The sequence below is a fragment of the Perissodus microlepis genome, chromosome 1 (assembly GCF_051167445.1).
Source record: "Perissodus microlepis isolate ML-2025 ecotype Zambia chromosome 1, ASM5116744v1, whole genome shotgun sequence".
NCBI lineage: Eukaryota > Metazoa > Chordata > Actinopteri > Cichliformes > Cichlidae > Perissodus > Perissodus microlepis.
Window position 1 is genome coordinate 34636668 of NC_140461.1, and position 13110 is coordinate 34649777.

The 13110-nt window shown below is 39.8% G+C and overlaps 1 protein-coding gene across 1 annotated transcript; it reads right to left on the minus strand.

The window, feature by feature from the left end:
• Positions 1–5013: 5013 nt before the first annotated feature.
• Positions 5014–12647, minus strand: atp6v0d1 (ATPase H+ transporting V0 subunit d1). Its single transcript, XM_084911949.1, has 8 exons — positions 12439–12647; positions 11233–11404; positions 10816–10994; positions 10218–10297; positions 8767–8844; positions 8440–8616; positions 8185–8262; positions 5014–6093 (listed from the first exon to the last, which is right to left on the minus strand). Exons 1-8 carry the CDS (start codon positions 12563–12565, stop codon positions 5932–5934), a joined length of 1053 nt encoding a protein of 350 aa, XP_084768075.1. The 5' UTR covers positions 12566–12647; the 3' UTR covers positions 5014–5931.
• Between the last annotated feature and the right edge of the window lie 463 nt (positions 12648–13110).

Below are 13110 nucleotides of genomic sequence, written 5' to 3' on the forward strand. Positions count from 1 at the left end.
ATTCAGATCTGGCGTTTGGAACTATTTTGGTTTTCATGTAATGTATGACCCTGAAGGTAATTACAATTACAATTACACCCACCAATTACATGGGTGGGAACTAGTGTGTTAGCACAGTTAGCTCGTGTTGGCCGTCCAGCCCCACGCACGGGGCGATCCGCGGTAGCTCGTTAACGGAGATTTGCCGTGTTGTGGCGTTAACGTCATTTCAACGAGATTAACGCTGACAGCACTAGTGGAAACACAACGAATATGACTGCACATTTACTCCGACAGCATCCTAGTGCAAAGACAAGTGGAAGCAGACAAAAACAACAAGCACGCATGCTACAAACTTTACCTGAGTCATTTAGACAGCTGTTAGCACATGATTCTCCTTATGGGGACCTGATATGTTTAATATGCTGCTGAGAATATAGCCCAGAAGAAGCATATAGTATAGCTTTTATTTTGGAAAGAGCCATTTCTCTGTAATAAACTCTCTTTTCCAAAGATGAGTGATTCCTCAATCAGATACAGGGCTCGCAAAATCGCTAGCCCGACGTCCCGGGGCTAGCGATTTTTCCAGTCAGGCTACCAAAATCTATCTCTGCCCTGCCCGTCGGGCTATCATAGGAAGGAAAAATATATGTCAATGCTTTTGCATTCTTTGGGAAATGTAGCTGGGTAATTATGTCATTGGCATCGGTGAGCCACTGTCAATATGTGACATAAGACGTTTGAATTTGCGCTTGTTTTTTGCTTTCACTTTGCAATCGCACGAACTGTGTATAGAGAGCGACAGTCCTGATTGGTGAGTGATGATAATTTGCGCACCAATTCCTCTGACATCATCTTATCAATCGTTAGCTTACTATGCAAACATGACAAGTGAAATCTCCCGCAGCAAGCTTAAACATGTGAGAGGTTGATCGCGCAGAGAATCGCTGAGCGTTATGTGAGTGCGTGTGTAAAAGCAGCAGGATATATATTTTAGTTCTGCTGAGCCAAATAAGACAGGTCAGGGTGAAGAAGTGACAGCCAAAGAAAAGCTTACCACAAAACGGAAAAGTTATGACAAATCAGACTATAAGGCAAAAAGAAAGTGCAGCTTTATGGTTTCATGGACAAAAGAATTTCTGTGGCTGCAATATGACGAGCTAAATAACCAGGGCTGCACATAAGTGGTCCGCAGGTGCGCATTCGCACCACTATTTGTCAAAATAAAAAACGCGCACAAGATAAGAAGTTGCAACGCGTGTTTGCGTACATAAGATTTTCTGGAGGAGGACAGACATTTATGAGGTGCCGTAAGGGACATTATTACTGAAACGCTCTCACACACACTACTGAAACGCTCTCACACACACTACTGAAACGCTCTCACACACACTACTGAAATTTTAGCTCTCACGCACACAACTGAAACGCTCTCACGCACACTACTGAAATGCTCTCACGCACACTACTGAAATGCTCTCACACACACTACTGAAATTTTAGCTCTCACACACACAACTGAAACGCTCTCACACACACTACTGAAATTTTAGCTCTCACACACACAACTGAAACGCTCTCACACACACTACTGAAACGCTCTCACACACACTACTGAAATTTTAGCTCTCACACACACAACTGAAACGCTCTCACACACACTACTGAAACGCTCTCACACACACTACTGAAATTTTAGCTCTCACACACACTACTGAAACGCTCTCACACACACTACTGAAAAACCAAGGCATTTCAGTTAAACAGGAAGGCGTTTCAGTTGAACAGGAAGGCGTTTCAGTTGAACAGGAAGGCATTTCAGTTAAACAGGAAGGCATTTCAGTTGAACAGGAAGTTAATTCTTGACAAGGAAACTGAAGGAAAAAGTGGTAGATTTCAAACAAACCACTACACAGATGTCTACTCAGCAACCTGCTAGTTAGGGGTGGGTTTTTATAATCGATTAAAATCGATTCTAGCTTGGATAACGTGAAATCGATTCATTAAAATCCTGAATTGATTTTTTTAATATAAATTTATTTTGCCCGAAATGCCAGAATCTCAGGTGAAACCTCACAAAATTTCAACAACCACCAAACAGCTAAGACAGTAAATGAGAGCAGGTACACGGATTCTGCACAAAGACGTAAACACACAGCGCGGACCTGCGGATCAGAATCAGTGAGATGTCGCCTTTCTCCCCCGACGGCACGGAAACGGTCGGGGCTGAAAGCCGACAGCTAGCTGATTCTGATCTGTCGAGGGTCCGGCTTTGTTTTCACGCCGTTTTTGTGCCGATTCTAAAGCTGTTAGTTTTATCTCTCTCCAAACAATATTGACCGAACCAGCAGCAAAAGAAGATCCAAACTGAGCTTCACATAAACATCGTCATGAATTCCCTCTGACGTTTACTGTTTTGCTTCCACCACAATAAAATCACACTTCATGTACAGCTCTCTCTCTCTCTTTCTCTCTTTCTCCGTACTTCAAGAACAGTTTCCCGTCTAAAAATCTGTTTTCTGCATTATTCGCTTGCTTGTTACGCACAAGTCTACCGTTGTTTACAGCGCTGTCGGCCGATGTTTTTTTTTTTTTTTCATTTTACATACTTCCGAAAAGAAAACCTAATTTCTGCCGTTCAATACTGAACAAATTTAAACTTTTTAAAATTATGCAAAATGCAAAACGCTTAGCCGTGTCTCTAATAAAACCGCTGGAACGTCAGAGGTAATGTTCATATGTTGATTAATGGTTTTGTTTCGTTTTTGATGTACTGCAGAATATTTTTTATAAAATCCCAGGCCAGGAAAAATCACCTTCATGTTTTTCTGTGTTTTATCTTCAGCTACTTTTACACAAAGGCATCTGCTGTGACGCTTATACCTTTGATAAAGTCTTGCGTGTGTCCGCTTCCTTTTTTTAGATACAAAAATATGTAAATGTACTGATCTGAATTATAATATTTCTGACTGTCAAAATTTCCCAGAATCAAATCGAATTGAATTGAATCGAATCGAATTCAATTGAATCGTGGAACAAATCGATTCTGGACCTTAGTGAGACAGCTACATTACTTAACAATATATTAGCCTCAGCATAAGTCAAAATTTAGAATAGCAGGAGACGGGCATTATCCTGGTTATTTTTTTGGCATATGTGCTTTTTGTCTTTTTTAGCAAAGAAAAAAATATCTTAAAATCATCAATAAAACCAGGGAGAGAAGGCTTAGCGTTCCTCCATTTAGCACAATGGATATGATATTTACTCAAAAGTATGATGATGTTAATAATGTCTGGGACACCCAATGCCAGATGATCCATATAAAAAAAATTATGATGTAATTCAAATACTGGCACATCATTAATATTTAGGGAAATCCAATTTTTTAAGTTGCACCAAATACATTGTGTGATAGGGCATAGGAAAAAAAAAGATGTTCTAGGGTTTCATTTTCATCAGTACAAAAAGAACACTGATCCACCTCAAAGCCAAATCTCTTTTTTTTTTTAGAAATTCTGCCACAGGATTAATTTTGTTTAAAGTGTGTTTCTTTAACTTTAGGTAGAATAGGCTATTTCATAAATTTTTAGTATGCTTTATCCAGTGTATATGAAATAACTAAATTAGAACCATGCAATGTAACCATTCTGTTGTAACTATGAAATATTTTGTCTTTGAAGAAACTACTAACAAATTTCTTATTGCATTTTTATCAAACAGCTGACATTGCCCTAGCAATAAATTTGGGAGCACTGATGAGAAATTATTGTATATCATAAAAATTTTAATCAAATGAAGCAGAGGCAGTGGGACCAGTTCACAAAAATTTGTTATATTCACTTTGAGAACAGTTTAGACAATATTTTTCTGAAAAGTCTGTGTAACTTAGAATGACACCATTATCATCCAACAAATCTGTTATGAATATAATCTTTTTGTTCAAACCAGTCACTCTCGAAAATTGATTTTTGATTAAGTGTTATTACCCTATTATTCCATAAGGTTGAATTATGGGGAGAGGTTGTGGGTAAATCTCATTTTCCCAAAAATGCAAAGTCTGTTTTGGAAAGTTTGATATCTTTATGGGGGATTTTATTTACCGCAAAATCACATTTCAAAATAAAGTCTAATCCTGTATACTATTTTATTAAACAAGGATCAGCCGTCCCCAACCCCCAGGTCCTGGACCAGTACCGGTCTGTGAGTCGTTTGGTACCGGGTCGCAAGAGTTGAGGCTTGAGTTTGAAATTTATGGTTTTCATGGTATTTATCGTTTTTTTATTTTTATATCGTTTACGTGGCGCAAAAAAGGTTGGGGACTGCTATACTAGCAGGTTGCTGAGTAGACATCCTTGTAGTGTTTTGAAATATACCACTTTTTCCATCAGTTTCCTTGTCAGGAAACAACTTCCTGTTCAGCGGAAATGCCTCTGGTTTCAGTGGAGTGTGTGAGAGCATTTCAGTTGTGTGTGTGAGAGCTAAAATTTCAGTAGTGTGTGTGAGAGCGTTTCAGTTGTGTGTGTGAGAGCTAAAATTTCAGTAGTGTGTGTGAGAGCGTTTCAGTTGTGTGTGTGAGAGCTAAAATTTCAGTAGTGTGCGTGAGAGCGTTTCAGTTGTGTGTGTGAGAGCTAAAATTTCAGTAGTGTGTGTGAGAGCTAAAATTTCAGTAGTGTGTGTGAGAGCTAAAATTTCAGTAGTGTGTGTGACATATATATATATATATATATATACACGTATATATGTATATATACGTATATATATATATATATACATATATACATATATGTATACGTATATATATATATATACGTATATATATATACGTATATATACGTATATATACGTATACATATATATACATACACACGTATATATATACATATACATGTATATATATATATATACGTATATATATATATATATACACATGTACGTATACATATACATGTACGTATACATGTATATATACATGAGGAAATTCCATAAATTCTATCCCGTGGGAAATTTAAAAACTCTAAATAATGTCACGGTTCCTCGAGGTCTACAGACCTGCATTAGTCTGTTTATTACTCTGTCACATTTACAATACACATTTCACAAATAACAGATGAAAACAGTAATAAATCCTTTACAGCAGGAGAAAACAAAAATCAGATAGTCATCATTAAATATCTATATATCTTTGTATACTTTAAACATGACGTCTGTCATCCATACGCCCTGGATACTGACTCATTCCACTTTATTCACAGAATCTTCATGCTGGAGCAGGAACACTGAGCACAGAAGTTCCTGTTCAGCCGTTTCATTTTCAATATTTTAGAATATACTTAGACAACAAACCAGGAGGGCCTCACACATTTCACTCATTGGTTTTGACAGAAAATCACACTGACCACCAAACATGCTGAGAAAACGTAGCACTACCAACAGAAATCCACATTAAAGACAACCTGGAGGGATGTTTTCATGTTTCAGCACTTGGAGCTGCACAGGCTAAGACAACGTACCGTGTCCTTAGTTTCTGGTCATATTGAATTGCAAATTCTTCCACTGCTGTTTTTTTTTTTTTTAACAGCTGCCGTATGCAACATAACACAAGGATTGGAAGCAAGTGTTTGAAAGTCAAATAAGTTTAAACAAAGATGTCGCTCTGACAAACCAGAATCATGTCATTCATATGTATTATACAAAACAAAAAAAAACAAAAAACAAAAAAAACAAAAACAAAACTACAGTACATCCTTCAGTTGTATTTTTGTGTGTTGGATCATTTAACTTGGTAAGCAAGAAAGGAATACACACAACAGCAACTGTTGAAAACCAATTTACACCTACGAGTGAAGAAAGTGGGACTTGAGCATCAAACCATCTGGGCCTTTATCACCAGGCTGTGACTGTGGGGAACAAAAAAAACCCAACTGAATGAAATGATGGTGGGAAGAAGACGGCTTAGAAGATGGGAATATAGTTGTCGATCTTGGCGCGGTGCCGCTGGGCGATGCACTCGGCGATCCAGACGATGTTCCTGCACTCTTGCTCCTTCAGCTTGACGTAGGCGTAGAAAACACTGAAGTGGAACTGGTTGAGGAAGGCCAGCTTATTCAGCTTCACCTACAAACACGAAGGAGGTGGGAAGACAAGGTTAGTACTGACGTCAAAGAATAAAAAATGAAAACAAAAGACGTGGTTAAGGTTGACATAAAGTGATCCAACCTCAATCTCTCTATTAGCTCAACCCAATCTTTTCTAAACTGGCAGTTCAGTTTCATTTATATTTCAGATACTCATCATTGCAGAGCTTGTCAGGTATTCCTTTACTCAAGATGCTGGACCAAGTTTTTTTTTGCACACATTGCAACTCAAGTGAAATGGTAAATGGACTGATTCTTCTACAGCACTACTCTGCCAAAGTACAACATTCACCCATTCACATGAGCACTGTCTAACTACTACTCACACACATTCACACTCTGATGGATGCATCGGAGAGCAACTTGTGGTTCATATCTTGCCCAAGGACATTTGGCATGCAGACTGGGGGGAGCCAGGGATCGAACCGTCAACCTTCCGATCAGTAGATGATCTACCTCCGGAGCTACAGCCGCCCCACATGTCAACGACTTTACATGACTTCCACAAAGGAAACTAAACACAAAATCCCAAACACCATAAATATCCATGTTGTCTAACAAAAGCAGAAATTAGTTAAAATCTAGTGTAAAAGGTTCTTAGTCTGAGTGACAATTATGCACATTTGTTGATTTTTCCTTTAAGCAAAGCCATCCTGTAACAACGCCATGATAATTATAAGAAAGGACATTATTTGAAGATGCTCAAAGTTGTAAATAACACAGTTGGGTTTTTTTTCCAATTGTGGCACTGATTGGCTGAGTGGCAGCCATCTTTTCTGCCTATAGAAGAAACTAGTCGACTAATCATCACTAGTCTTTATCAGACGTACCAGTCGTTTAATGGTTTTACATTGACGGCCAATGCCAGTAAATGTTATGCAGGCGTCTGCCACAAGATGGAGCTTCATTGTTGAGAAACAACATAACTCTGTTAATCTAGGCCCGATCGCTTGTTAAGACTATTACTGTTAGTTCTTTTAAAGGTGAAAGATCGTGGATACAAGCGGAAGAAAAGAGCTTTCTCCAAAGGATGGATGGGCTCTTCTTTAGCACAGGGTAGAGCCCAGCTGAGGCAGTCGCTTCTGGGTACGATGTTCCGACCAGGCACGTCCTACCGGGAGGCGGCACTGGGGTACACCCAGGACACGCTGGAGGGATCATCTCCCTGGGGTGGCCTGGGAACACCTCGATGTGTCCTCACTATGTTTTCACAATGCGCATCATTCATAATGCGCCACACTTTACCATTGTTAATTTGTCATATTTTAATAATAGATGAACATCTTTTGTAGTAACCATAAGTATCGTCTTGATGCATGCTTGATCATCCAGGTAAGTAAATCCCCAAAGGTCGATTCTGTTCATCTGGACGTTTTCAGTGGGAGAAATGCTACGTCCAGATGGACAGAAACAACCTTTGTATCATGTTTAATATCGGTTTATGTGTTTTTCCTCACTGTCCTTTGGAGTATAACACGTAATGCACAATGTGGGGTGCTGCACAGTTAAGCGGCATGATTCATAATAAAAGAATGTGAATAATGGTAACAAATGGCTTTATTTTGAGCATTTCTAGAGTTCTCAAAACCTGATATCGGAGTGTTCTAGTTGGACAGTCAGATTTTTTTCTCCCCTTTTACTTTCCTGGCTTGGAGAAATGATGGGCTTCAGACCTGGAGCTGTTCCAGCAATCATCATGTGAGGTGTTTGGATAATAATATGGACAACCTGTGTGAGGCGGTTAAGGCTCTCACACAGTCAAATAGTTGGATGTGTGTAGTGTTGCAGTGAGACGCAGCCACACTCACACCATGTCGTGACTGTACTGGCTTTACTGGGATGTAAGAAATTCTGCTGTATGAAATATTCTGAAGGCAAGACAAATTACTGAAAATGAATCTAATAACCACACATACAAACCTGCATTAATCCAGCAAAGTTAGTCAGCATGCTTGAAATAATAACAGCTTTGAACAATTAGTTCAAATGTAGAGGTCTGTGACTATTACACGACAGAGGTTAATACTGGGTGTAAAAAGGTCTTTGTGAGGGAGGGATGCATGTGCTTCACCTCATGCTCAAAGAAACGGTCCTCCAGGGTTTTATCTCCCGGGTTGCTACCGGCGCCCTCAAACAGCAGCTTGTACTCCTGAAGATGCAAGAACAAGTTTATGCTTTAACACAGACGTTAAACTGAAAGATTGAACCTCGATGGACAATGACAGACACCAAAGCACAAACTGGAAGATGAAAGTGAAAACAACTTGAAACATACGAGTTCAATGATGTTTCTATGGGGAATTCTGCAGGCCATTTCTGAACTTACAGGGTAAAAATCAGCTACAGCCTTGACCTGCTCATAGTCATCGGCACGGGCCAGCTGAGCAAGGCCTTCTGGGTAAAGCTTGCCACAGTGGGGAAAGAGTTTGGCACGGTCCTCTTTGGACAGCTCTGTGCCAAATGAGTTGATGGTGATGATGAAGGCTCTCCTGTCAGCTTCAAACTGCAGATACAGAGGCGAAGAAGAACAGTGATGAGTCAAGTTAAAGACGCTTCAGTGTCTTCGTGAGCAAACCTGCTCAGTGATAAAAGACCTCCCAGAGAACCAGAAGGAAGACTAGTGACACGTTCCTAAATCAGACTGAGGCCTCACCTCCAGAATAGGACACATGGTGTCAGCAGTCGTTCCTCCCAAGTTGGAGCAGAACTTGTAGAAAGCCTCCAGATAAGCCTGAGAGAACAAAATCTACTTAATGTATTTTACATGACAACTTTACATAAATACATAACAATTTCACGCCAGTTCTGAATTTAAACTATTTAACAACTAGTCTGAGCTTGGAAAGAATAGCGTCTGGACTTCTTTAAGTAGCTTGAAGATGTTTCACCTCTCATCCGAGAAGCTTCTTCAGTTCTAGGGTCAAATGGAGAGTCCCAGATTTAAGCTCTGTGGGGGTAACCCACCGAGAGGGACAATGGACCCCCTAATGATCCTCTACCTAATCACACGAGCCAAGGTGCGAAAACGGGTGTAGGTCACAATCAGCCAAGGTTTCGGGTGAGCTCATTGTGAAACCTAGCCCCACCCCATCATGTGATCATGTGAATTGTGACCGACACCCGTTTTCACACCTTGGCTCATGTGATTAGGTAGAGGATCATTAGGGGGTCCATTGTCCCTCTTGGTGGGTAACCCCCACAGAGTTTAAATCTGGGACTCTCCACTATTTGACCCTAGAACTGAAGAAGCTTCTCTGCTGAGAGGTGAAACGTCTTCAAGCTACTTAAAGAAGTCCAGACGCTTTTCTTTCCAAGCTCCTTAGACTACGATGACCTGCATGACTGAGAACCTTCACAGATATATAACAACTACTTTTAATGCTTCCATTAAATATTAAGAATATCTCCAACTCCCACGGGCACAAACTGGTTAACTTGTTCTTACTGATACGAAATCAACTGTCAGAAAATACCACGTGCTTTACCATATTCTGTGTTTCTCTGCCCATAATGATTTGGCCAGACTGGCAGACTAACGGGATGTTCACAGGACATTGGTAACTTGCAACTTAATACCTCCTGGTTATTCAAGTGAAAGCTAGAAGTCTGACAATTTCTCACAGAATCACAACTTCTCTGCCCTCAGCTTCCAGACCGACATCCAGAGGACTATTAAAACTGTTTATTCTGTGACAAACGCTGGAAAGATTAGGAGCTACAACAATATCTGCAGTTGTCTACTAGAACACAACTGCCAGAGAGTTATTTAAAGATCTATACAATGACACGTTGCTTTATCAGTATTAATGTTTAGGTTGGAACAATTGTGCTCGACTACTGTTGATCTTAATTATTTAATTTTTATTGGTTTTTCACTTGTTCTTCTTCTGTTGGAGTAATTATGGTCTTTGAATTTCTGTTTCTTTAACTGAGTTAACTTTTGAGTTTCAGCGTTTACTGTCACATTTTTGCCTTTTTTGCTGTCATTTTATTTATTCACTTGCTTATGTGGACAGATTATGCTTTTTGCAACACATTGTGATTTCACCTGGAATGACATGCACTGTATAAATAAAGCTTAGCTCAGTTATAAATAAACTCTACCTTGTAAAGGGTGTTACGAATGATTTCAATGTTCATTTCATCCAAGTCCTGCTCAGATATGCAGTCCTGGAAGAACGCAGCTATTGAAAAGAAAAAAAAAACAAAAAAACAAAACAGAAATCAATATTTAGTGTTTTCCTCAGCTTTGGCGCCATCTCCTGTTCAACATAAGACATCACAATTCAGGTTTTACACCCCTGCTGGTTGGTGCCCATTCAGAGTAGGTTTAAAACTATCTTAAGTATGATACACAGATGTCACTACAAATGTGTCGCATACAGACAAACATTATGTTACTGCTTTGAAAAGTGAAAGCTAAACGCTACACCGACTGAAGGCGTGTGAGTTACCTTGACCAAATGAGGGTGACAACTTTCAGCCAAACTATAAGCGACTCATGTCTTTTTTTTTTCTTTTTTAAACAGGAAACCAAAGAAAGAAAATTAATAAACTTTAAAAGGGCAGAGCCACCGTTGTGAAAACCAATTTGAGTTTTAGATTTAGGGGAGTGATAAAGTTTTTTTTGAGGGCCTGTTTTTATTGCATAAAACCCCTGAACATTATTATGATGATGGAAAAGTCATATACAGATATTCACCCAGTGGTGTGTCCACAAGGATGGCATTGTAGAGCTCGGCGGGGGTCTGCGCAATGTTGACCGCCTCCATCTGTTCAAAGCTGCCCAGCGGGTGACACTTGGGCACCAGCTCAGAGATGGCCCGCTGGTGCAGAGTGCCCGTGATCAGCAGGATGACGTTATCGATCATATAGCTGTAGCTAAAGCCCAAAGGAAGGAGGGGAGGGATCGTCACAAATGTTCTACACTGTTATACTTTATAGAACAGAAAAGTTACTTTACCGATTAAGGGCAAATACTTTACAGTACTTCAAAGTACTGCAGTGTCTACTGTTATTCACATGACAGTGCCAAATTTTAAATTAATGAATAATATGATATTCAGAAATTGTGCTAACAGACGTCCGTACTCAATTCAACTCGACAGGTTTAGCTTACGTGATGAAGTCCATGAAGCTGGCCAGCGGTTCATATGACTGGTTTCTCATGTGGCGAAACTCCACCACCATCTTCTCCTTTAGCTTGTCGTCAATAACGGACACGGTGAGAGGAGATGCCTCGTTTGCCAAGAAGCTGCCATAGTCTGTGCTTTGCAGGTGGAGCTTCAAGTCTGTAGGACAAACAGTTAGTCAGGACTCTATTATTCTAAGGATTTAATTTTGAAATTAGAACTGCTAAAAAGGTGTGGCTATAAATCTAGTTTTATATTAACATACAAAGAAACATAGTTTCTTTGTTTAGATGCTGGCTAATACAACAAAAATCAGTATGAAGGTTTCCCCATAATGTTACCTTACTTAGTTATTTAAGAATTGTTAAATGTAGACTTGCAGTGTTGTACGGCAGCTTTTATTTTCTATATAGAATTTTGCACTTCACTGACAAGATATTTTTTTGTCTTTTCAAACCAATTTCTCAACTGATTTGCGGTCCAACTTTCAGCTGCAGTGCCCCTGCATTTGTTGCTGTTCCTGTCTCTCAACCCAACTGCTAACTTGACTAGAAATTTGGCTACCTGGTCTTGGTTGTGTCCTAATCTGTCTCACGTTCATAAGTCTCTCTTGGAAAATAAATTTTAATCAAACACCTTGAAGGGAGTGTTGTAATTTGACGCTGAAATGTAACTGAACTGAATTCATCCCTGCCCGCTCCGTGCAGGTGAGCATAACACAAGAAGCGTCTGCTATAAGAAAATCTCAGTTATATTGATGTTAGCTAGTATTAGTTAGCAAGATATGAACCGAATGGTCACAGAAAAGGTAGAGAAAATGTTATTTGTTTGAAGCATCGATGTTAACAGGAACACTGTAAAATCTCTTCTGACTATAATTTCACTTCCCTTAAAACTGGGAAGTGAGCAATAAACAGCAATATAGCCGGCCCTTGCTTGAGTTAATTTAAGCTAGCTACGCAGGATACAGACATATGACAGCAAGCTTGACGAACACAATCTCAAATTATTTCACTTTAACGTGTGACAGTTATCGATGTTGAGCTTGGCGACTAGATTATAACAGAAATTGGAACGACTTATATCGACAGTAAAACAGACACTAACGTTTAACAGCTAACTAGCTTTAAGCGCTAGCTTGTGGAACTAGCTGGCGTCTAGCTATTAGCCGCTAGCTATCCATTTTAACTCACCTTCCAGCGTCTCACACTGGACGAGATTTAAATAATCCGCCTGCGACAGTATTCCAGCTTTAAAACCTCTCACCAGCCCCTCCAGGTAGCCGTTATCGACGTTAAAATAGAGCTCAGAGAAAGGCATCCTGTCCGACCGTCAGATCCGTCTCTGCCACAGGATTCACTTTCAGTCCGGCTGGTTAGCACTAGCATCAGCTGACTGAACCACGTGACAGTCATCTGATCAGTCACCTGCTCATGATTCCATTACTGTATTGACAAATGACTGTAGCTGTTTGTATTCACAGTTTGCTTTATTACCAGCTCTGTTTCCAAAGCACATGATATTTATATTAGTTTTTGCATTACAATCCACACAAATAGAGGAAAACAACATGAGACCAAGTCTGTCACAGTCAACAAGCTGTTGTTGTGGCACCCTGAGTATTTTGAGCATCAAGAACAAGGTCCCCCCCCCCATCATCCTTTTTTGCTATTGTTGTGACAATAGTTTGCATCATAGCACAGAGCGAAAAGCTCATTTGCTCCCACCTGATGTGACGTTAGGGCGATATTTAGTTTCGCCAGTAGGTGGCAGTGGTGGCTCAGATAAACGGGTGACTGGCAAAATAATCCCTCACAAAAGTAACGCAGGCCAGTTATTGTAATGACAGCTGTCAGTAACACAGA